This window comes from Saccostrea cucullata, unplaced genomic scaffold, assembly GCF_032062105.1.
Source record: "Saccostrea cucullata isolate Sc308-1 unplaced genomic scaffold, CSIRO_AGI_Scuc_v1 ctg5040, whole genome shotgun sequence".
Taxonomy (NCBI): domain Eukaryota; kingdom Metazoa; phylum Mollusca; class Bivalvia; order Ostreida; family Ostreidae; genus Saccostrea; species Saccostrea cuccullata.
The window spans coordinates 109834-134785 of record NW_026922894.1 but is presented as its reverse complement, the minus strand read 5'-3'; the positions used below and the strand labels follow the sequence as shown (position 1 = coordinate 134785).

General features: G+C 31.5%; 2 protein-coding genes across 2 annotated transcripts in view; both read right to left on the bottom strand.

The window, feature by feature from the left end:
- Positions 1-24952, bottom strand: part of LOC134262716 (adhesion G protein-coupled receptor L3-like) — a 60818-nt gene that overhangs the window by 26410 nt on the left and 9456 nt on the right. The window contains exons 3-19 of the mRNA XM_062745083.1: positions 13565-13678; positions 9360-9473; positions 6485-6558; positions 6153-6341; positions 5948-6022; positions 5758-5869; positions 5517-5627; positions 5367-5427; positions 5134-5248; positions 4975-5024; positions 1693-1813; positions 1443-1546; positions 970-1084; positions 610-793; positions 429-504; positions 266-332; positions 14-96 (exon numbers count right to left, since the gene is read on the bottom strand). Coding sequence (XP_062601067.1) covers positions 14-96; positions 266-332; positions 429-504; positions 610-793; positions 970-1084; positions 1443-1546; positions 1693-1813; positions 4975-5024; positions 5134-5248; positions 5367-5427; positions 5517-5627; positions 5758-5869; positions 5948-6022; positions 6153-6341; positions 6485-6558; positions 9360-9473; positions 13565-13678 — 1765 coding nt within the window. The remainder of the gene's footprint in view (positions 1-13; positions 97-265; positions 333-428; positions 505-609; positions 794-969; positions 1085-1442; positions 1547-1692; positions 1814-4974; positions 5025-5133; positions 5249-5366; positions 5428-5516; positions 5628-5757; positions 5870-5947; positions 6023-6152; positions 6342-6484; positions 6559-9359; positions 9474-13564; positions 13679-24952) is intronic.
- On the bottom strand, positions 19895-24897 carry LOC134262717 (adhesion G-protein coupled receptor D1-like). The gene is made up of 14 exons (XM_062745084.1): positions 24777-24897; positions 24612-24661; positions 23910-24027; positions 23649-23752; positions 23140-23254; positions 22779-22962; positions 22569-22644; positions 22406-22472; positions 22150-22232; positions 21178-21304; positions 21038-21079; positions 20716-20841; positions 20350-20406; positions 19895-19978 (listed from the first exon to the last, which is right to left on the bottom strand). Exons 1-14 carry the CDS (start codon positions 24849-24851, stop codon positions 19934-19936), a joined length of 1269 nt encoding a protein of 422 aa, XP_062601068.1. The 5' UTR covers positions 24852-24897; the 3' UTR covers positions 19895-19933.

The window sequence follows — 24952 nt, the reverse complement described above, 5'->3', positions numbered from 1 at the left end:
CATTCTGACTTACATTGTCCTTTTCTTCAGTTCTTCTTCTGAGGAAATTGTCGAACATAGAGTCACAACGAGACTCAATACAATTATGACATTGACCTAAAATTAAAATTGATAAATAGTATGTCATAGCAATTGGCTATGTTTTGCTTCAATACAAAATATGTACAAGATTTCACTTACAATATCATCATAAAATAAAACTATCTTAATTGATAGAGCCGGAATCAATGACGTAATCAAATCATGTAAAATGACAACTTCCTACCAAAATAATGGCAGCTACGGGTCCAATAAATCCATACAAAGCTCCACTTTCAAATGATAACCAGCAACTATAAAATAATAATATTAAACGATTTTTCCAGATTATAAAGCTTTATTTTGTGTGTGAATATCAAAAACAAAGTGTTGAAATAGAGATTGATTACCTGGTTTGTGAATGATAGTCCTTGTCCGAGGAATATACGATTCCGAAAGTTTCTGCGGTTATGCTAAGTGGTATGACTAAAAAATATTTACGATTATTTTTATTCACAATCTATACGACTTGTCACAATTATTGTTATCCATTCTATTTTCATTATGGCAGACACCTAATGTTATACTCACCCGTGACAACTACCCACGTTACTTTACCGAATGTACCGGCATGACTCTGAAGTGTTGTTGCTTTAGACAGTGATAATTTGACGAGAGAGATACTGCTGAAATAGTGACACCCAAGGGCCAGCATTAGAAAGAAAATGAACAGGAAAAGATAGTGTAGCAGTGCTGTGATGACAGTGCATCCGACCTGAAATATATAAAAGAGATCAAATTTTAATCCATTATGGACATGTGCCTCTTTGAACGAAGAATAGAGATAACAAACAATAACCAAGCTCGAAAGTCTTTGAAAACAACAGAGCAAACACGGTCCTGTAAATAAATTCTTTCATAGAAAATTAACCGAATTTATCAAATCCTTACTTCATTCTGTATTTTATCAACTCCAATTAGAAATAATGTATAGGCCATGGAGAGACCAAAGCAGAGTAACACCGTGATCTTATTTATTATTTGGTTGACGTTGACAGTAATAGATCTGTAAAGAAAGAATGCACGTTATGTTTTCCTGTGATATAACCTTATTAACCATATCATTTATAACATAAATAGTTGTCCATGTGGCACAGGAGTAGAACGTCTGTTCTAGAGTCAGGTGTTGATCCTTGCTTCGCGGTTCTAATCCCACTGTAGACCGCTTTAGACCGGTGTTTCGGTTGAAACCATATAATGCGAGTTCCCCTGTCACAGTAGAAGCTTGCAAGAGAAACATTCCTAACTGCTAAATGGTCCTTAGTGCCACGTATAAGTATATTTCAGCCGGATTTTAAACAATTAACGAATAAAAAAATTGTAAAAATAACTAGTGATTGCAGATTGTTTATTAATTCACTCACTTCCAGAAAAAGATGTAAATAATGGCCGTCAGCAAAGAAAGAAAGACCGATATTGAGCAACCAATTATGGAAATCCAATTCAATGCATCCTCTTCGTCTTTTATCTGTGAAGATGAAAGAGCTATCTCAATGATTAACCACAGATATGCAATAATGTACTAGATATTCTGTAATAGTTAGACAATGGATAATAGTTATTGTCCGTAAAATCGCCATATTAATATAAATCAAAAGACATTTGAATGATTACCCTTGAATATGGTCGAACCAGTACTGCAAAATTTGTCAGATGGTTGCATTCACAGTGAAGATAAAGGTCATCTGTAGATAGTAATTTACATCCTCGTGTTGACCACCTACCAGTTCCGTTACTGTAATAAATATTTATTATACCTCATTATAATTATTCTACACAACGCCTTATCTAATTGGTTCTAGATTATCACGTGCTCGGGTCAAAAAACTTCGTATTTCACTGTCGCCGGCATGCTTTTCATCGATTCCACCTCTTTGGATATCTGCAATAGCCATTGCATGGGCAGCGGAAAGGGCAAAAATTACCATTATGAGAAAACAAACAATTATTTTAATTTCAATGACCATAAAAACTTAACAAATGATATAAAATGCATAATCAACAGACCTTTTCGCAGAACAAATATACATTAAAGCAAAACCAGCAACCACGTTCGTAACAAACAATTATGAATGCAAAACAAACGTACATAAAACTCAACAAGCGAAAAAAACTTAACAAACGTGCACGCGGTAAATCTAGTCTTCCCGACACCCGGCTCCCGACGGTCCCGGATGTTTTTTTTGGGTTTTTTTTTTTTGTCGGTGCACAGAAACCCTTCACACTCCTCGGGCACATTTTCTATTTAAATGAATTCAATGATATGTTAAAACTTTTATTAATGAATATCAGCAGTATCACCTGCCAAAAAGCGTTAAATGTAGTACTCCGTTATAAATACGAAAACCAAAAAACGGACACAGATTTGAAGTTAATATATTCTGTATAATATTACGACTTATATATTTTAATAGCATTTCACACAAAAATATATTAAAAATCTTATTTCATCTAAAAGTTATTAAAACTTAAAACTTCAAATTTTGAGACATGTATTAAAATATTGATATTGAGAAGATATTTCTTCTAAAAAAGATGGAATTAGTATTTCAGTAGAAATTGGTGGTATTAATAAAAAAAAAAGAACATTTGAATTCTATAAAAATTCATATCATCAAAATGATTTGATTTCTAAAAAGATTTTAATCAAAATTTTCATAAAAATAGCGTAAATCTAACATTGTACTTATGGTAAAACCATGGAAAATGAAAGTATTGCTTGTTATACATTGACGTAGTATCGTTTTTGAAAGGAGGGGGTCAACCAGAGAAAAAAAATTCAATCTAGCTAAAAAAAAAAGATTTTAAAAACTTGACAAGCTAAAACAAAAAGGAAACTAAAATGATATACATGTAGCCCTAACTCGAAAATCCTATTTCGTGTGTGTGAGTGAGGGTGTATGTGGGGGGGGGGGGGGTGTTAGGTTCAACTTCTTTCAGTACCATTTTTTTCCTAAAATACATGCACTACATAACCCCTTTTTGACCTTACTCTTAAATTTGGGAAATGTTGCTGTGTGCTTGTCATATGATATGTCACTGTAATTAAAAGATATCATAAAAGATTCTTGTAATATTTAAAGAATTGGGGAAACCAATTTATGTAACAACAACGGGGAAAAAATGACTAAACGGCCTTCAGGAGAATGAGATATATGTATCTTTTATCTTATGGAAATTCTTTTCTTTCATTTGAAATTTTTAAGATAAATTAACCAAAAGAAAAGGAAAAATTTACAGGGGCATCCGAGTTAGAACCACGTCCATGTTGTAGAGCCTGGGAACATAAACATGATGTGGCAAAGAGTTCTATTCGAAAAAAAAAATATGTGGGGAATTTTTGTGCATACAAATTATCTGGCATATAAATGAGGGTTATCGTTTATTTTAAAAAATATACCACAGTTTGGTGTTTTTGCGATTCTACGAAAACATAGGTATCCTTGTTTTCAGTGGTTTTCGCATTTATAGCTGAGTACTAGATTTACCGCTTTTTGGCAGATGATACTGCTGATTCAGTAATAAATACGCAAATTTGTTAAATTTTTTTTTATATTAAAATATATTATTTGAACCCAGAAAAGTGCCTGAGGAGTGTGAAGAGTTTCTGTGCACCGACAAAAAAGAAATCGAAAAAAAAATCCGGGACCGTCGGGAGCCGGATGTGGGGAAGACTAGATTTACCGCGTGCACGTTTGTTAAATTTTTTTCGTTTGTCATCTTTTTATGTACGTTTGTTCTGCAAAGATGTTCGTTGGTTTTGCATTCATATATGTTTGTTACGTACGTGGTCGTTGGTTTTGCTTTAATGTATATTTGTTCTGCGAAAAGGTCTGTTGATTATGCATAGTATATCATTTGTTAAGTTTTATGGTCATTGAAATTAGAATAATTGTTTGTTTTCTCATTGTGGTAATTTTTGCCCTTTCCGCTGCCCATACCATTGCAATAGCCTCCCGAGAGTAGTAGACGTCACGATAGCTAGTTTACGTCACAAAATTGATGATTAGTAAGATGTTGTGTCAAAGGGTTTCAGTAATTTTACGTTTAAAATGAAAGTGAAATTCGAGAGCAGTGCCGAATTTGAAAGTTCATGTTTGTTTCAAAATTTTTCCTTGTAGTGGTATAATAAACAATTCACTGCATGAATGTTCGGGAAACATGAAGATATGTTCAGCCAAGAAATATATTCCCCTCGGGATTATTCTTGGCTGACTATAACTTCATATTTCTCTCCCTATTATGCTATAAATGTATATATTATTATATAGCCAATAAATGGTCTCTAATAACATACTACCAAAAAATCTAGAGAATTTAAGCTTCCAATATCTTGTCGTTTTATTGAACGATGAGTTTGTATTACGCATACGAGATGCCCAAAACATTCCGAATACCAACGTTCAATATCGAACGCCCCTTTGTAAACAAAATATCGTCTGATCAAATTCTCAGAGCTAAATTAAAGAAAGGAAGTGGATTTTAGGTAAGATATGTCTATCTTTTACATAAAAATGAAATTATTAATAAAAAAAAATTAAGTACGTTTAAGCTCCACTTAAACCTAGATAAGCAAACCATAACGCTTGAACACTTACAAGACAGGCGTGAATTTAAATACGGATACAACAAAAGCATGAATTTGATTTTTTTTTGTTAGAATAATCATTATAAATTATGAGGAAATGTTTGAGTTATATAAAAAGGAGTGATTGAACTTGTTTGGTGAAAATTGGCACTCGCAAGCTCAAGCATTTGTACAACCAACTCGTGCCAATAATAACCAATATTTCAAGTTCAATAACCCTATAATATTACCAGAAGTATGATGAAATAATTACGTATATATGCTGGTTATATGAAAGATAAAGAAACAAATCATTGATCAGTACTTACTTGTGTTTAAAATCCCAAAATACACATTTGCTGAGGGAATTTTGAGAATCCTAATTCAGGAAGTGAAAAGAGCAGAAAAGTGCAATTAATTCTTATTTTAAAATAGGATTTATATTTTCATTTAGAATGTTCACAAATAATATCAGTGAAAGTTACTACCTGTTTTAAGAACTTCAAATGAATTGATGGGTCCAATGTTCCTCCAAATAAAGGCTCTTTAAGTGTTAATGACATAATATCAGAATAAATATCGTATCCGGAATTCTCTTTCACTCTGAAATGAGAATAAATGTATCCAGAATTCTCTTTCACTCAAAAAAAGATTTGTCTTATTGGTGAGAATGTTGGTTATAATTAAGCATACATATTTCGATTTATCTAGAGCCTCTTACCTTTTGTTGTTATTTAAATTTTTCGCTAGTGTTGTGTACTTCACTGCAAGGCAGGGAATACCTAGTTTTGATTATTTAAAAAAATTGAAATTTTTTGCTTTCATGACATATTGAATGGAATAAAAGGCCAGATAAAGGAACTGTTATTACTTTGATTTAAACCATTAGCTTGTACTGGAAACACTAGCGATGAAATTGAGATGCTATTGTTTTCCGGGAAAATTATGGGCTGATCTGCCGGAATCTTTGCAAGTGTGAAAACTATGAAAATGAAATAAATAACGATTAATACATTTTTGTAAAAAAAAATCTTCATCAATAAGATTAAAGTGGAAAACCAATCAAAAAAAATGTAGCTGACTACACTTTATCAAGTATTTAGTCACCTTACCAATATTTTTTGTTGAGTTAAATGTGATGCTTTCGTTCTCGCTGACCGTCTCTAAGAGATTCAATCCTATTTTGTCCACGGTCTTAAAGATTTTATTGACTCTTGCACTGGCCTGGATAAATATAATACGAGTAATGTTAAACCTCATTAAACATAATATTGCTTAATTAATTATCACAATGATAATTACCTCCTTTGTAGAAGTGTTATTCCAAGCAGCAGTGTGATTTTCTCCCAGTATATTGTCAATTGTTGTCACAATCATCTGTATGACAGAATGAAAATTTCTTGTTTAACTGAGTGATGAAATTATAAAAACCTAATAAGTATTATTCGTTTTATATTATGAAATTTATCGAATTACATTTAAAATAATATTCATGAATATAGCATACCGACTTTGGAAGAGGAACGTTAGACCTATTGGAAACATCAACGATTTTATTCAGCAAATCTATTGAATTATCTAAGTCTTCGGGAGTTTGTTCGTTGTCTGTTGAAAGTGTCTGTAAGTTTAGAAGCAGACGATCTATCGTAAGCTTTATTTCTTTCTTTGACAAATTTCCTTGGAGAGCAGAATCAATCTAGAGAAGAATTATATAAAAAATGCATGAACTGCCTTAAAAGTTTTTTATTCAGGTTATTATTAAGTGTACAAAAATTATTTAATTTACTCGCTGGTTATAAAGAGACACTTCACTGATGCTTAGGATACATTATTTCATACCATGTCTTTGGTGTTTTCAATTCTCGACACACAATCCACGTTTGGCAAGTCTTCACAAAATGGAATTTTTGGGGCTAGAAAAGAGAACATAATTTAAAAATCAGCATATTTTTAGAAGAGCTTTTCATTTTCATTCAAAAATGTACTTTTACATATTTGTTTAACATTATTGACACAGAGTCCATTTGTAGGTTTATGTGTGGCTTGCTCTTACAATAGGGTAAAAAAATATCATCATTTAAAAAATCAGCTTACTTTAAAAAGAGGTCTCCTTTTAATTCAATCATACACATATACATAACTATTGTTCCATTTTTTAAACAAAATATTTAGAAAAGAATTTACATCTGATATCTCTCTTTTGACATTTATACCGAAAAAATAGCACGGCAAAAGGAAAAATGTATTTTTTGTATCGAAAGTTGTAGCTGAAGTTGTAGACTGCTCGTTTGTGGCTGTTAACAAAGTGACTTATTGCATTTTAATTGTTTTTTTTAAACTAAAAACAAATCTCAATTTTCATGTCAATTAAAATTTAAAATAACCAAATAACAATTTCAAATTGATTGTCTCAACTTAAAGACAAAGTCATGTCAATTGTCTTAACACTTTTTAACTAATTAACAACCAAAGCATAATTTTATGTCAATGTCAATTGATGACAACAAACAAAACAAAACAAAAATCCTAGCGCTTTCAAACCTTATACTTTACGCAATGTAAAGAGGTGTAAAAAGAATAATCTTCGAATAATTTAACTTAAAATTATAACATAAAGGATTTGTCAATGAATAAGATTTGACGGATGGATATATTATTATTTAAATTGAAAGTGGTATTTCGTAACACTTATAATATGAGGTCCAGTTAGACATCCTTATCATCGTGTTTTATGGACGACGCTTCGTACAATGTTGTTTGATCTCGGATTATCACTAAATTTGATTCTGTGGTGAAAGTAATAACTGAAAACAAAACATGAAATACACACGGAAAATTAAGTAGAGGCGGAAAAATTTATCAATACAGTTAAAAAATGGTTGTCCTTTATATTTTTTCCATTCATCTGAATAGCCTTTATTTAAGGTAGTCCGCGCCTCTGGTTCTGAAAATCAGGCATTGCGTGATTGAAAATGCATACTGAGATGATAAAGTCTAAAAGTTTTTTATATTCACCCATTGTATTTCTTAAAATTACATCTTTAAAGTTACTCATGAAACATGTATATAACGAACAGTATACAAGCTCAAAATCTATCAAACAATACAACTTTGGAACAGAATACGAACTTCCAAAACATCAGAAGTTGGATCAGGTGCCATGCATATGGAGGAGTGAGCATCCTCTGCCGACCGGTCACACCTACCGTGTGCACCTTGTCATCTTCGTAAATAACGGAAAATTTGTAAAAAATCCGTGTGTAAAAAATCATCAAACAATTTTTATGAAAAATGTCAGTTATCACTCAACTTAATGATAAATTGCATTTGCTTACAATGTCATTGTACATGTATAAATGTAGGATCGAAAATAAAACATACAAAATGATTACTTTAAACAGGACTCTGTGATATTTTTGCTCTGTCAACTTAAGGATTCCTGTCAATAACCAATCTCGTTTGAGAATTTATTCTTTCGTAGAGCATGCTTTTGCTTTTCGAATCAGTTGAGAGATATAAATAGTAGGTGATCATGATTAGGGTGTATTCCTGCATAAGTAATGGAAGATAATGAATGAGAAGTCATTACGTTTTTCATAATGCTTAGTTGCTTGGAAATCATCATAAATCACTTCTAATTTCATATCATGATACATGTAATGTGATTTGGTAATTAAGGCTAGATTGATTAATCTATTGATTATGTTGTTAAACGTCCCAAATCTAGAATGTCTCACTCATATAGAGACGTCATCGTATGCCGGTGAAGGACTTTAAATTTATACTATACCCGGCACTCAGGAACATTGAGCAGTAAAGACCGTGACTTTCACTTCTATCCTTCCTGGCTGAGGATCGGATACCCTTAATTTGAACCATAAATTAATGTTTTACCTGTGTGTTATGAGTTTCTACAGGGAACTTCTGTGCATATGTGAACTTATCTATTAAACTTTATCGATTGAAATTTATGTCTTAATTCGTTAAAGCGCTTAAATCAAGATTTGCCTATATGGGACTGAACCAGAAGTTCAAAATGTATTGATTTAATACAATAACTCAAAATCGATCTCTATAATTTTTAAGGCGTATGTATTTGACAAAAACATTTATGTATATGATTGATTGATCATATGTTGTTTAACGTCCCCTCAAGAATTTTTCACTCATATTGAGAAGCTACAACTGGCCATTGGATTGTTGCAAATTGTTGTCTTAAATTCGTCGCTTACCGCCATTGAGCAGTGAAGGGGGTCATTTTTGTGCCAACACCCACTGCGACAGGGGACCCTGGTTTATACAGTCTCATTCGATTGACAGGTCTCCAAGTCCTACAGTGTGCATGATATGATAAAATATAATTTTGCTTTCTTTCTGTAATCATGATTCTTATTAAATCGCGCTCAGCTGTAGACACCTCAAAATCTTCTTTCTTATTAGGGTTATCATAAAGTTTGGTTTTTAGATATCTGATATACAAAATTCAAGTGTTCTGTATTTAACTCAGCTATATTTTTAATAAGTGTGATTTTTTCATCTATCTCAATGTTTATCTATTTACTATAATGTAAGATAATTTTGAAAAGAAAAAGGTTTTTTATCATTACTTCAAAAGAGTTTTAATTTTATTCGTAGAATTCTTCTATATAACTTTTGAGAAAAGAAGAAACAACCCTTTCGTTTACTACAAGAAAATCGTGATCACTGTACTCACCTTGGCAAACAAAACCACCAAGCACACTACAAGGTACGTCGTTCCAAAAATAAATTCCATTAAACAACCGGAAGTGTAAGCAATTTTCATTTCCATCAACATTATTGGGTTCACCTGTAAAAGACATGATTATTTTTATCATGTGATAACCGTGGAAAACAAAAATGCAGAGCAGCGGAAGACCTCTTTGTTATTCTCAGGTTTCTTTTTCACTATATTTCTTATTAATTATTTTTTCTTACCGATTTTGTGCACGCAGATTTGGAGATTTCCGCAATTTTTTTTCATTTAAAGAGGGTCACTTTGTCCGGCAAGGTTCTCAAAAATCATTGATTATAGTAGTATGACATTTTCAGTGATGATAAAGCAGCCTATTTATAATTAGAATTGAATTGTGTATATCATTGCCACCGAAAGTACAAAGAGCAGAGGCTTGCTATGGTCCGAAATTAGTGCTATCGTGAATTTCAAAATTTCTAACACGTTCTTTACGATATCTTTTTACCTAGAAATACTAGTATTTGGTTTAGTCATATAGAACAAAAGATGTGCAGAATTATGAGATCTTTAAATAATGTCTAGAAAAAACGGCTGATCCCTAAAAATAGGGATCAAGTGCGGCCAGAAAGTTTTTTCTTATATCTTTAAAAGTATTGAGCATTTGTAATACATTAAAGAAGCAAAGTTATTTTTAAATGTCAAGTGAAATCTTTTGAGATTGTCAAAATACGTCCTGTGAGATCACTTCTGGTCAAAACGGAAGTAGTCAAAAATTGCGTATTTTTCGTGTTCTTCACACGTTTTTGGGTAATAACTATAACTGGAAGCATAAAACTCAATTTTCCGTCCATCAGCGTCTCTTCCGGTCAAATCGAAAGTGGAAAAAAATAGCTTAATTTTGCAATAATCAATATAGATTTTAAAATTTTAAATCATTGGAGACATTCATACTATTTTTTTTTAAATAAAAGTTACTTTCGGTCAAACAGGTCGGAAAACCTACTCGTTGCCTTGCAACGATCTTTGCTCTAGTTTAATTTTTTTTTAAAAGAATAAAATGTAAAAGTTAAAAGTTGATTGTGTTATTGATTATGTTATTGATGTTTTCTTTACATCCTAATTAGGCACGGGAATGACATACGAAAGTAGTTGTAAAGAAAACAATGTATAAAAAAGAAATTTAATCTCTACATTTATATGCGTGACTATCGATTCTGATTTCTTTTATTAGGCGTAAATGACGTTTTAAAAATTTGAACAACATCATAGAAAAGACTAATATTATAAACTCTACCAGTCGCTACCTTAAAATTAGAACTATTTCCTAAATTTGGTTCTTCATTTAATTTTATTAGAAAAGTACGGCTGTCTTTTATGGCTTTTCAGTTAATCGACTATTTTTAAGTGATTTTATCCATAGAATCAATTCAATCAAATGTATAATTAAATTACAAATGTCTTTCATTTCCATGAAGATCATTTAAATTCATGTAAAACATCCGTTTGATTTCTTGATATTCGGTATTTTAGAAAAGAATTTGCGCATGTAATATGCAACCATTGAGAGCAGACAGCTTAGCTTCATTAAATATCTTATTTCCAATTAAAATTTCTTTTTTTAACTTCTCAGGAATTCATTTAAGAGTGAAAGTCTATCAGTGGCGTAATTAACGTTGCACGCACATAAATACTGACAATACTTTTATGTGTATAGCCTCGGCTTTATCAAAGTTTTTTTTACCCTGTCATCTAGCTATTAAGTCTATCCTCCGATATTTTCTGAAAACAAAATCAAAATGTTTTCTTTACAAAATTTTATTTCATATAAATACGAAAATAAGTTCTTTCATATATTGTATCATATCAACTTGAAGTGGAAAGTTCAGCAGTGATTTTAACGACATTATATCCTCAACAAAGAATTTTAGAACTTATTTTTCATTTTTTAAAACTATTTTTAATCGTACTGTGGACTGTTTATTTTGATTTGACTGGATTAAGATATGTATTTTAAAGTTTTTACAAACATCATGGAGTAATCATCTCAACTTTCGTTGTATTAAATGTTGCGTAAAATAGTAATTATTGCAAATTATTTCCATTATGTGACATGTTCTTGTTAAATAATGTTATTATATAACAGTGTCTGTATTGTACCCAGCTTTATACTAAGCAGCTATACCGTTTATTTTATTGAACTAATTTTATTCCTTTTCCTTTACCTAAGTATTGGTTCAACCAATCCGCAAAGCTCTTATCCATCATGTGATTATTATTGATCCGTTTACCAACAAGAGAAAATAAGATTTATTGAACTGCTGAATTTTTCGAATTTTTTTGCGTAAATCTAAAATATTCATAATTCCTGGATAATCAGAAGAAAAATCGCGACAAATAACTGAGTATTTCAACACTTCGACCATTGAATCACAAAGTCGCACATACATTGCCCTTTAAACAGTACTATTTTTATAGCAAACACACAAAAAGAGTTTTTGAGAACATGTTCCGAAATTAAATTTTTTATATTGCCATGGGAAATAACTCTTGTGTAGAAAAATTTCAGAAAACGTCTCTTTATTTTGTCCGAAATCTACTCAAAAGTATTTTTCTTACTGATTTTAACTTTCAAACAGAAAGATGAAATGTTTCTAGATTTACTTAGGTAAATGTTTTCTAGATTAAGTTAGATGTGAATTATAGTTCTGTTAAATATGTATTAGAAATTACAGTTCTTTTTTTCTGACCTACATTCAATGGTTTATACAGGAAAATTCAAAAACACAAAACAAAACGATAATTAACTAAATAAGTAATTTTTTTAAAAAAAATGTTCGTTTACATTATTCCATTTGGACTACATTAAAATTGTTTTCAATAAATATCAAGTATTCGTGACATTCGAAGTACCACCTATCAATACAATAATAGTGCCTGGTTTTTCGGTAGACTGCCTTTTAATAAACAAAGTAAAGTTATCTATGATCGAATATAAAATATTATATATCTTAAAAAAAATATTTATTATAGAAAATATATGTATTGAACATAAATAAATTCATTATTTTATTAATTTTGGTGAAAAAATATATTGTATTTATCTAAATTTTAACCTGAACTAAAAAAAATTCATAGTATGATTCGAGCACTCGCGACAAATAACTATATCAACACTGCCGCTTTGACCACTGAGCCACAAAGTCGCACATAAATTGCCCTTTAAATGAGAAATAGTTCTATATTTAAAGTACATACATTTTAAGACTTAAGAGTTTTTGAGAATATGTTCAGAAAATTAATGTTTTTATATAGAGTGGGTCTTCGTACCATTTTTTTGAAAATGGTGAGAGATAAATATGTCCACACCTTTCAATTTTTGTTTACAAGTACAAGTATGTATTTACTCTTCTACCTCACTCTGGTAACTAATCTGGAAAATATTGGTTAGATCTAGCATCCGAAATAAATCTGTAAGTGTTATTTTCTAGGTGCATCATCAATGCAAGTTTGTCCAGATGGAATATATAGGTACTTGGTATTAGACATGCTCCTAAAACTTTAAGGAGGCTAGGGATCAACAAATTAACCACCAGATATAACTTACCTCTTTAGACATGGTATCTTTAAATGTCATCTATCCATTGGCAAAGAAAAGTTTTATAAATTTTAGTTTTAAAGTTTGATCATTTCATTATATCTTTATATATATGGAGCTCTTCTTCAAAAGGAGATCAAAATAGTGTAAAAAATGGGCACAACCACCCGTCCCCTTTCACAGGGACTCCGACTCTGATACCGAAACCGAAGCCAACACCGACTCCGGGGGTATAGCTCATGCTCAGAAAAGAAAAAGAAAATTGACAAGTAAGGTTCGCCTGAAATCATATCAATCCTTTATAGATTCGACAGCAAACATTATCAAGAAGGATATGGAGATAACGAACAGTATTCAATCTCAAAGTCCATTAAACAATATACAAAATCAGAGCAGAGCAAACATGGACCTCCGAAACATCAGAGGTGGGATCAGGTGCTATGGAGGAGTGACCATCCCCTTCCGACCGGTCACACCCGCCGTGTGCTCGTTGTCATGAACAGGAAATAACGGAAAAAATCCGTCGTCAATTCAGTGTATAAATAATAATCAGGTAAATAATCATGCTCAGTTTATAAACTCGAATTAAAATTTAAAAAATAAGCATCACCTTTAGACCAATATGTTGGCTGAGTAATCGGGGTGTCATCTATCCATATCCAATTTCTAGAGGGCGATTTTGTACCTCCAATAGAATAGGGACCAACACTTTGTTTTAGCCTCCCTGCAATATAAGAAAACTCTCGGGGATTATAATTGTTTTAACCTCGTCTCCCTCCACTACAAACAATTCTTCTAAAATAGAAATGTTTTCATTATAGGTAGAAGTATTTACTTACTGACTATACAATCCTTATCAGATCTCGACCGAATAATAGCTAAAGATCCACCGGCAACTTTGCATCCCCTAGCTGCCTCATTCCAATCAACTTTCTGTTCTTCAAACAAATATGCAACTCCGTTTTCTAAACACGTCTCCCATGAGCAGAAAATTTCAGATATGGAATAAATTCCTGAAAATGAAATAAAAAGGTAAAAAAAGAATTAAAAATTGGAGAGATAGAGTTGAGAGGGAGAATTTCATTGATGAATGATGATGAATATACAAACCAGTCAAAAAAATTAACATCGAGTGTTGGATTTTCGGCATGATCGTAAGAAATGATTAGCTCTTAAAACACACACTACATTGATGTCCTGAATTGATGTAAGTTCTATTTCTCAGCAAATCAACTTTTATTTGCACTTGGATTTTGTCAAAACTTTGGTTTTCATTTCTTCCGCATTTATAATAAGTTACAGTTGGTAAGCAGTCAATGCATTATTGTTTTACTATTACACAATCTCTGAATATTTTATGCACAATTCTTGCGTGGATGTAAACTTTAATTTCTTGATAAAAGCGTCCTTCAATAAACCTCTTTCAAATTTATTACAAAAATAAATATATGATTGAAAAATATATGATTGTGAAAGAAAGAACTTGTTATAACTTGTAGGTATCGAAGTTTTATTTGTAATATTTGCAAAAGCTTATTACTCGTATTCAAAGAAATATACTATTAAAAGTCTTTGAAATATATTTTTCTAACTCTTCTTGAGTAAGGTGGTCTTTTGATTGATTTTTTTTTTCAAGCTTGAATCATTTATATACCGCTCGTTGGTTTTTCATGTCATCCAAGATCATAATTTGCAACAAGAGGCCTTTTAATATGCAATATGAAAGTATAAATTCAATACTGAAAATATCCATGAAAACAAAACATTCTGACAGGCTCTGTTATTCCATATCGAAAAAAAATACTCATAAAATATTGACAAAAGAAGTAGTCTGCTCTAGAACTCCTCAATAAATAGTAAATTTGCTCTCTTCTCTAGCCTGTCTCTGTCCTCATCTGTAAATATTATCTTGTTACATGTAACAAAATAAAACAATAGTACTTAATTAATAAACTGGTAAGTCCATCTTATTCCTTAACACACTGGAATCTTTAAATTTGGTGTATAAAGAGCAGTTAATATACAAAAGAACATAATTGCACAAAGTTCTGATCTTTCGGTTCAATCTAATGACCACGCTTTATGAAAAACGTGATGACTTGAACTTTTCAATCGTTAACTTCCCTTCCTTATACAACAATATACCAGTTTTTATTAAAAACATTGTATCTCCTTTGTTTTAATGCACTTCTGCGGTTAGGGGAGGTTGTTGTAAAGTCAGTAGCTGACAGAGGTCGTGTTTTGCAAGTACAGGACGTTACATTCCATGGTGATGGGTACCTGCCACACAGTGTTCAAATTGTGATTCGCACCACAAAACACAAAAGAAAAATGATCCTATAATTGTTTCTATTCAGGGAGGTTCGGGTGAATACTGTCCAGTTCAAGCCTTGCATGAGTATTGTAAAAAAATCATTCCACTCAGCAGGTCCATTTTTTCAATTTGTAGACGGCACCCCAGTTAGTTACTCGTTTGTCAGCTCTCAGCTTTCAAAAGCAATATCCTTTGCAGGTTTTGATCCTAAACGTCATAGTTTTCGTATAGGTGCAGCTACTCATGCAACGCAATTAGGATACTCAGCATTCAACATGTATTCAACATTTGGGTTGCTGGAATTCTAATGCTTTACATAGGTATATCCGGATAAAGTCATTTCAAATTTAATATGGTCTAACATGCAGGTCAGTGATTTAACTGCTGCCTTATATCTTCTTCAAGCGATGCACGTTCAGCGGAATTAAATACAAATAAACATTTTGCAGCTGTATGGTTGAGACAGGTCAGTGAGTAACTGCTGTCATTGGCAGGTCAGTGACTAACTGCTGTTATATAGTTATTGGTACCCTTATCTTACCTCTCCTGCTTGCTGGCTCATATGACAATATTCGTTAGTTGCAATGTTTTTATTAGGCATTAGGGCAGGACAGTGATTAACTGCTGTCTTTCTCTTAGAACTAGATAGCGTAGCAAGTGTTTATATTATAAACTAGAGATTTTTTGAATGTTTTTTGTTTTTTTTTTCTTTTTCTTTTGAATATTATTCAATATCTTTATCTGGGCAGGCCAGTGCTTAACTGCTGTCATACAGAATTGCTTAAGAAGTTTTTCTTTTTGGGTGTGTGCATGCTCACCTTGGATGGCACGGATGCGAAAAGCAAGCATATCACATCTTGTGTCCCCTTTTGTTTTGATGTGCCATCTTCTTGCTATATTTTTCTTAAAATGTTTGATCTTATTGTTTTATAGGAATTTTTTCTAGTCATTTTTCATATTTTACGTAATTTCAATCGGAGCTTGTGAGTCTGATCCCCATTCTTTTGCATAAAGTATTTTCTTTTATATCGTCATTTAAATAGATGACATTATTCATCTCTGTGAATGTGTTTGAGTTAGTCTTTAGCAAAATAAGCAAAAACTAGCTCCGGTGAGCCTGCCGAGCATTTGAAGACATAAAGTTAAATATATCCTTGTATGTAAGGTAACATAAAATGCTTTTAAAGTTAATATAGTAAAATATTTGCAGGTCTACTCTACCTGGAACACCTCTTATGTAATTTTCAAATACTTCCGGTAAACTGTAATTTTAAAATGATGAATTTTTCTTGTATAAATTTCTTATACATAAATGTAAGTTTAACTCCAAGTAACTTTAATTTTGAAATGTTCAACTCCAAGTATAGCTACACTCCAAGATATCTTACATCTTTCAAATTGTACACCTACAAAAAATTCAGTTCTCCAATTATAATTTTGTTGTAAACTCATTGTATAAATTTTTTCAACTCCAAGTAATTTTCTTTCTTACCTAGTTATAAAATGCTCAATTTCAAGACAATTCATGAATCAATGTAATTATATACTCAATCTTTGCAATTTTTGTAATATATATATATGGTTTTCAAAATGTTTCACTGTAAAATTAACACAATGCTTCTATTCTGTTCACTCTTGTTGTTTGTTCAAATACAAAATAAATTAAGATATTTTGTTTTAATCATTGCCAAAACTCATGCTTACTAACAATCTATAGCGGCACGCACGCACTTCTAGCATCAACTGTGAAATGACATGGATCTAGACCTATATGAGTAATTTCGTTCACAGAAAAAAATGAAGGAAAGAGTAACTGGTATTGATTCATTTAATGAAACTGATAATAATAAAAATTAATACAGCAAATCACGATTAAAGGATTAGCGGGATCTAGGCCTTTTGTCAAAAATTATGTAGTTGTAGTAGTATCTGTATTGGCGTATACATTGCATATATTGCCACATATAACATTACTTTATATATATATATATATATATATATATATATATATATATATATATATATATATATATATATATATATATATATATATATATATATATATATATACATTAGTAAACAGGTGTTACACAGGTGCTATTACAATTATGTTGAAAACAGGAAGAAAAAAAATAAGAAGCAAAACTGGTGTCTTTTGTATTATTAATGCTGCTGAATGGTGTTTTTAAAACATTCAAACACAAATTTTCCAAGTTTTTTAAGTATACTTTCAGAATTGGAATTCAGTAATTCAATAAAGTTTGCCATAATAGGTCTTGCATAATAATATTTTTTAATATATTTTTCTCTAAACTCAGTATAAAAGTTACATATTAAGACAAAATGATATTCGTCTTCTATTTCGTTCGATGTACAAAATATACATTTCCGTTCACTTGTTGGACATTTTTTTATCATATCTTCCAGACTCAATGCGTAGACAATGAGAAGATGATCTGAGTCTAGTTAATGATTTTCTGTGTTTTTTCATAATATATACTATTAAGATATTCAGCCTGTTGTATAAAAGAGTTTAGATATTTAAACAATTTGAGAAGACGAGCGTTTTCTATATCTACTCTAAGTTTTTTGGAAAAAACAATCACTTTGTCTTTGTTCAAAATACATATAAAAAACATTTTCATTTACAGACTCAGGGAAATCATCCCCAAAACCATGAGATAAAGGAGTCTCTCTAACAAAAATAATCCAGTTTGTAGCAATATTCTTAAGATCATAATTATAAATTGATCTTATTTGACAGTTTTCTGCTCTGAGAATTTTAAACCAATATTTAATAATGTGAAATGTTCTCGTTACTATCAACGGTTTTCTTCCTAATTCACTATAAACAGCCGGAGTACATGTTGAAGTTTTAACTCCCAGAAGTCTTTTACCAAATTTTAATTGTATTCTTTCTAATTCTTTTGCTGTTATAAATCCCCACACTTCTGCCCCATAATTCATTTTTGAAACACATGCAACGTTGAAAAGTTCACACACAGACAATTTTTGAACATTACTCATAAATGAAAATATAATTGTAGTGTTTTTTCTGCTGTTATTTTTACATTTTTGTTAAAAAGTCCATTTGAAGAAAACAACAAATGTTTACAAACAATTAAGCATGGCCGCACACGCGCCCTATCTGAAGTTCTAATCAAGCAATCAGCATTTAAAAACAAACATGAATCTACGATGTAAAAATGTTCAATTTTGCAACAACGAGGACATGACTTGGAAACGAATACCTGTTAATGCTATTTTTCTCACAAATAAATAAGAATGCAGTTAATTTCATGATTTGCCCGATTTTATGAATTTCAAGAAAACTACTTTGTACATCGGAGGTTTCTTCTTGAACGCTGTTTGACTTTCTGTTTACATTGTCTATTTATAGTAACTGAGACGATCATGGCGCCTATAGCTAGCGCTATGCTTTCAGCTAGCCCGGCAAAAAAGTATATATGTCAAAAGTTAATTTCGTACATATTTTGAACACGCTAAATTTTAAACAAAAGGAATAAAGCCGTTATCTAAAATATTCGAGTATATAAGATTTGCCACGACTTGATGTCATTTTCAATTATCTCATCATACATTTGTAGTTAATTGAAGTAAAGGAACAGAGCACACTGTGATTAGATGAAAATAAGCAATTTATCTATAAGTTAGGTTATAATTATGATCGATTTATGTATATAAATTGGAAAATAATTCACATGAAAGTAAAGGTAAAGGATATGGAGATAACGAACAGTATTCAATATCAATGTATATAAAACAATACAGATTGGGAACAAAGCAAACATGGACCTCAAAAACATCATAGTTGGGATCAAGTGCCATGGAGGAGTGAGCATCCTCGACCGACCGGTCTCACCCGCTGTGTGCTCCTTGTCATGATTTATTGGGAAATAACGGGAAAATCTGTGGTCAATTCAGTGTATAAATAATGGACTAACAATTAGTATGAAACCCTCAGTCAGCATTTGTTAAAATGATGACTTTAAACGAGACTACTGAAATTCTTGTTTCATCAACTTATTTGACATTAATTTATCTCCTTTTTAAGTCAGCAGGAATACCTATTCCTTCAGAGCAGATGATCCGGCATTTGTTGATTCCACGTTTGTATAATTATGTTTATGAATGAGATAACATACAAACAACAACATTGTAGCATTAAAATTTATTAATACAAACTAAGCGGATAAATGCAGTAACTTAATTCAAAATGTATCTAAATATCTTGAAAACAATATTTTCTAGCTCAAGATCAGTACGTAAAGTATCAATGCATTCCGCTATAGGAATACATTGATACTTTACGTACTGATCTTGAGCTAGTGTTCTTCAGAAGCTGGCTTACAGCTTTTAATAGTAGGAACAAAACAAAATCTAAAATTGCCAAATAATAAACAAGAGCTACGTTCTAATCAATTATTGCCGAATCCTATTAATATATGTAGAATATTGAAATGTTTCATTCAAATAATATGAAATCTGAAAACTGTTAGATTACGACGAAGTTCTGTTATGGCTTACCATTACGTGATGAAACAAGCAGATAAAAGAAAAGATAATTTAATCATAATCGATTAGGCACTGTAATAAGCATTCTCAGAAGTTCTAAGAATAAGTCTTGATTCTTCGTCATGAACTTCAAAAAGCTGTATTGATACTTTCTCTCCTTGTGTACGAAATTCCCTGAAATTTTATGTTTTCAAAAAATATTTAGTTATTAAATGATTTTTTAAAAATGAGTACAGAGTGTATCTGAATACAACCAGAATAAAACATATAACATCATATGACATTTCTTTTCTTTTCTTTCACGTTAAGCTTCAAAATAGTTTTTTGAAAACAATACAATTTACTACGTAAAAAAATATTGATTATCTTTTTGATTGAATTTTATATTATCAGGAGAGGGTAACTCCTCCATGGCAACTGATCTGACATCTGTTATTTTATGTTAGCTTTCCATTTCCATTCCAATTTCCATTAATTGTTTTAATGTACTTTTGAGATTAATAAGTGTTTGTTCTTAGCATGACCATTAATATAGAATAAAATACCTGGATGAGCTCCCCTTCTTTTTGTTTAATAGATAATTCTTCTCCATCAGTTTGAATCTTTAATATCACAGAGAAAACAAATGTAATTCTCAGTTTATGGCATTTTCTCTCGATTCTATCCCTACTACATGTAAAAGCATATCTTTGTTTTGAAGTCTTATAATGTAAATATATGCACAATTGATCTTTTTAAAGAAAGAATAAAAAATAATGCATTTCATTTTTTTTTTAATCATATCTGGATGTAAATAAATTTTTGAAATACTTTTGTTGGTCAACAACGAAATTAAAAAGAGGCATTTTATATGAATGAGAAAATAAACGTAAATCACATTTTGATTTCTCAACATATAAAAAAAAACTAACTCTAGACGCTGATGAAAACTCCTTCGTATTCGTAGACACCGTATTGCTGCTCAATAGTGAATAAAACCTGCTTCTCCAGCTTTCTGAACCTTCTATGTGTATGCGTTCTCTTAGCAACTCTCTGATCTGTAGAATTATATGGTATATTTTTAAATCTTTCGTATCAATAAAGTAGAACATAAACTGGTTCAAGTAATTGTCTTTGGTTTACAAAAATATTTGAGTTCTAAGCAGGCTTTCTCAGTATATTTTTGACATTGTAAATTAAAAAGGTACTTGGGGGAAAGAACATTGATATCTTAATATCAAGTGTTGTCCCTACCTTTTTGTTCAGGAGACATTTCGAGATGAAAATAAAAAGTCCCTGAAGAAGAGATTACATAATCAAATCATTATTTCCTACATAATCTTTGATTAGTCGATAGTTGTATCGAAGCAATAATAAAAATATAAACTGAATACCTGAAAGGAGTTCAACAGGGAGAAGATATACTGAAAGACGACCACATCTTCATTAATAGACAAGAGGCCAAACAACCACGTCACACCCAGAACAGGTAACAAGGTACAGATGGACTTTATTCCGGCTCTAAAACCATTCCAGTAATATTCATGTTATTTTATTGATCATAAAAATATATGTTAATTAGAAAAAAAGATTCCCGAAAATTTAACATATTCTTATGGAAAGCATAATTCTTGTCTTGATAAACACGCGATTAAGCTGGAACATTATTTTACAGCTATATAATTGTGATCTTGAGATAAAAGACACCACAGAGTCCGACACTTCTGTTTCATACTTGGATATTTTACTTGAAAAAGACACTAATGGTAATCTAACAACCAAGCTATATGATAAACGTGATGACTTTAACTTTTCTATCGTCAACTTCCCTTACTTATGCAGCAATATACCTTCATCACCTGAAGACGGAGTATATATATATATCTCAGTTGATTCGATTCGCAAGAACATGTTCTACGCACGAACAATTTCTAAAACGCGGTAAATTATTGACAAGCAAGTTGATGAAACAAGAATATCAGCAGTCTCGTTTATTTGTAAGTTCTATGGTCGATACAATGACCTTGTCAGCAAATACAATTCATCATTGAGTAAAGTGCTAACTGAAGTTTTTCATACCAATTGTTAGTCCATTATATATACACAGAATTGACAACGGATTTTTTCCATTATTTCCTGATCATGACAAGGAGCACACGGCGGTCGTGACCGGTCGGCAGGGGATGCTTACTCCTCCATCGTACCTGATCCCACCTCTGATGTTTCGGGGGTCCGTGTTTGCTCTGAAGACGGATAGTGTTTGACTCTTAATTTGAATTGTTTTATGGACTTTGAGATTGAATACTGTTTGTTATCTCCGTATCCTTCTTTCAGAAAATTCTGGATTTGTATTCATTTTGACTTACATGGTCCTTTTTTTCACTTCTCCTTCTGAGGAAATTGTCGAACATAGAGTCACAACGAGACTGAACACAATTATGATATTGACCTAAAATTAAAAATAATAACTAGTATTTCTTAGCAATTGGCTCTTTGCATCAATACAAATTACAGTGTTTGTACAAGATTTCACATACAATATCATCACAAAATAAAACTATTTTAATTGATCAAGACTGAATTAATGACGTTAACAAATCTAGTAAAATGACAACTTCCTACCAAAATAATACCAGCTACGGGTCCAATAAATCCATACAAGGCTCCACTTTCAAATGATAACCAGCAACTATAAAATAATACTATTAAACGACTTTCCCAAAAGATTAGGAAGTATTTCAATATATGAATATTACAATCAATGTGTAAAATAGAGTTTGAGTACCTGGTTTTTGAATGATAGTCCTTGTCCCAGGAATATACAATTCCGAATGTTCCTGCAGTTATGCACACTGGAATAACTAAAAGATACAATTTACGGATTTACGTATTTACCTCGTATTTACGATTATCTTTATTCACATTCTAGATGACTTGTCACTGACATTGTTATCCGTTCTCTTTTCACTTTGCTACACACCTAATGTATACTCACCCGTGACAACTACCCACGTGACTTTACCGACAGCATTGGCATGGCTTTGAAGTGCTGTTGCTTTAGACAGTGATAATTTGACCAGAGAGATACTGCTGAAATAGTGCCACCCAAGGGCCAGCATTAGAAAGAAAATAAATAGGAAAAGATAATGTAACAGTGCTGTTATGATAGTGCATCCGACCTGAAATATATAAAAGAGATCAAATTTTAACCCATTATGGACATGTGCCTCTTTTGAATGAAAAATAGAGATAACAAACAATAACCAAGCTCAAAAGTCTTTGAAAACAACTGAGCAGGCACGGATCTCTAAACTAATGCTTTCATATAAAATTAACCAAATTAATCAAATCCTTACTTCATTCTGTATTTTATCAACTCCGACTAGAAATAACGTATAAGCCATGGATAGACTAAAGCAGAGAAGCACCGTGATCTTATTTACTATTCGGTTGACGTTGACCGTAATGGATCTGTAAAGAAAGAATGTAGATCATGTTTTTCTGTGATATAATCTAATTTACCATATGATTTATATTATAGATAGTTGTCCGTGCGGCACAGTGGTATATCGTCTGCTCTAGAGGGAGGTGTTAATCCATGCTTCGCGGGTTCGAGTCCCTCTTTGGACCGCCTTAGACCGGTCTTTCTGCTAAAACCATGTAAAACGAATTCCCTTGTCACAATAGAAGCTTGCAAAAGAATCAAGCCTCACTGCTACATGGTCCTTGGTGCCACGTATAAGTTAACAAATTGAGGCTCTCCATATCAACGAAAAATATTTTATAGGGATTTTTAAACATTAACGAACAAACAAAACATTGTAAAATATCCAATGTTTGCAGATTGTTTATTAAATCTTCTCACTTCCAGAAGAAGATGTAAATAATGGCCGTCAGCAAAGAAAGAAAGACCGATATTGAGCAACCAATTATGGAAATCCAATTCAATGCATCCTCTTCGTCTTGTATCTGTGAAGATGAAAGGACTTTCTCAGTGATTTATCACAGATCTACAATTATGCACTGCTAGTAAATTCCTTTATAGTGAGACAATGGAAAATTACAAGTAGTAATTGCCCATAAAATCGACATATTATTATATTCAAAAAGACATCTTAATGATTACCCTTGAATATGGTCGCACCAGTACCGCAAAATTTGTCAGATGATTGCATTCACAGTGAAGATAAAGATCTGTAGATAGTAATTTACATCCTCGTGTTGACCACTCACCAGTTCCGTTACTGTAATAAATATTAAGTTTATTATACTTCACTATAACTATTCTACACAACGCCTTATCAGATTGGTTCTAGACTATCACGTGATAAAGCTATAAAACTTCATATTTCACGGTCGTCGGCATGCTTTCCATCATATTTCACCTCTTCGGATACCTAGTGCATTTTCCAGCAATAGTTATCGTTCATTGAAAGAAAACTTCCGAGAGTAGTAGACGTTATATTAGCCTAGTTTACATTAAAAATTGATGATTAGTGATCAGTCAAAGGGTTTAAGTAATTTTACATTTAAATTGAAAGTGAATTTGAGAGCAGTGCCGAATATGAAAGTTTATGTTTGTTTCAAAATGTTTGCTTTTTTCGGTATAATAAAGAATCCATTGCATGAATAGTCGGGAAACTTGAAGATATATTCATCCAAGAAATATCCCATTCCCCTCGCCGAATATGATATTTCTTAGATGAATATATCTCTATATTTCTCTCACTATCATGCAATAATATATAATATTACCAGACGTATGATGAAATAATAACGTACGAATGCTGGTTGAAAATTGAAAAAAAAATCACTGATCAGTACTTACTTGCGTTTAAAATCCCAAAATACACATTTGCTGAAGGAATTTTGAGAATCCTAATTCAGAAACAAAAAGGAACAGAAAAAAGTACAATGAAAAAATGTTTCTTTTTTAAATGGGGCTTATATTTTCATTTAGAATGTTCACAAATGATATTATTTAATATACTACCTGTTTTAAGATCTTTAAATGAATTGAAGGGTCTAATGTTCCTCCAAATAAAGGTTCATTAAGTGTTAATGACATAATATCAGAAGAAATATCGTATCCGGAATTCTTTTTCACTCTGAAAAAAAAAATCGTCGTATTGATGAGAATATTGGCTATAATTTAAGCATACGTACATA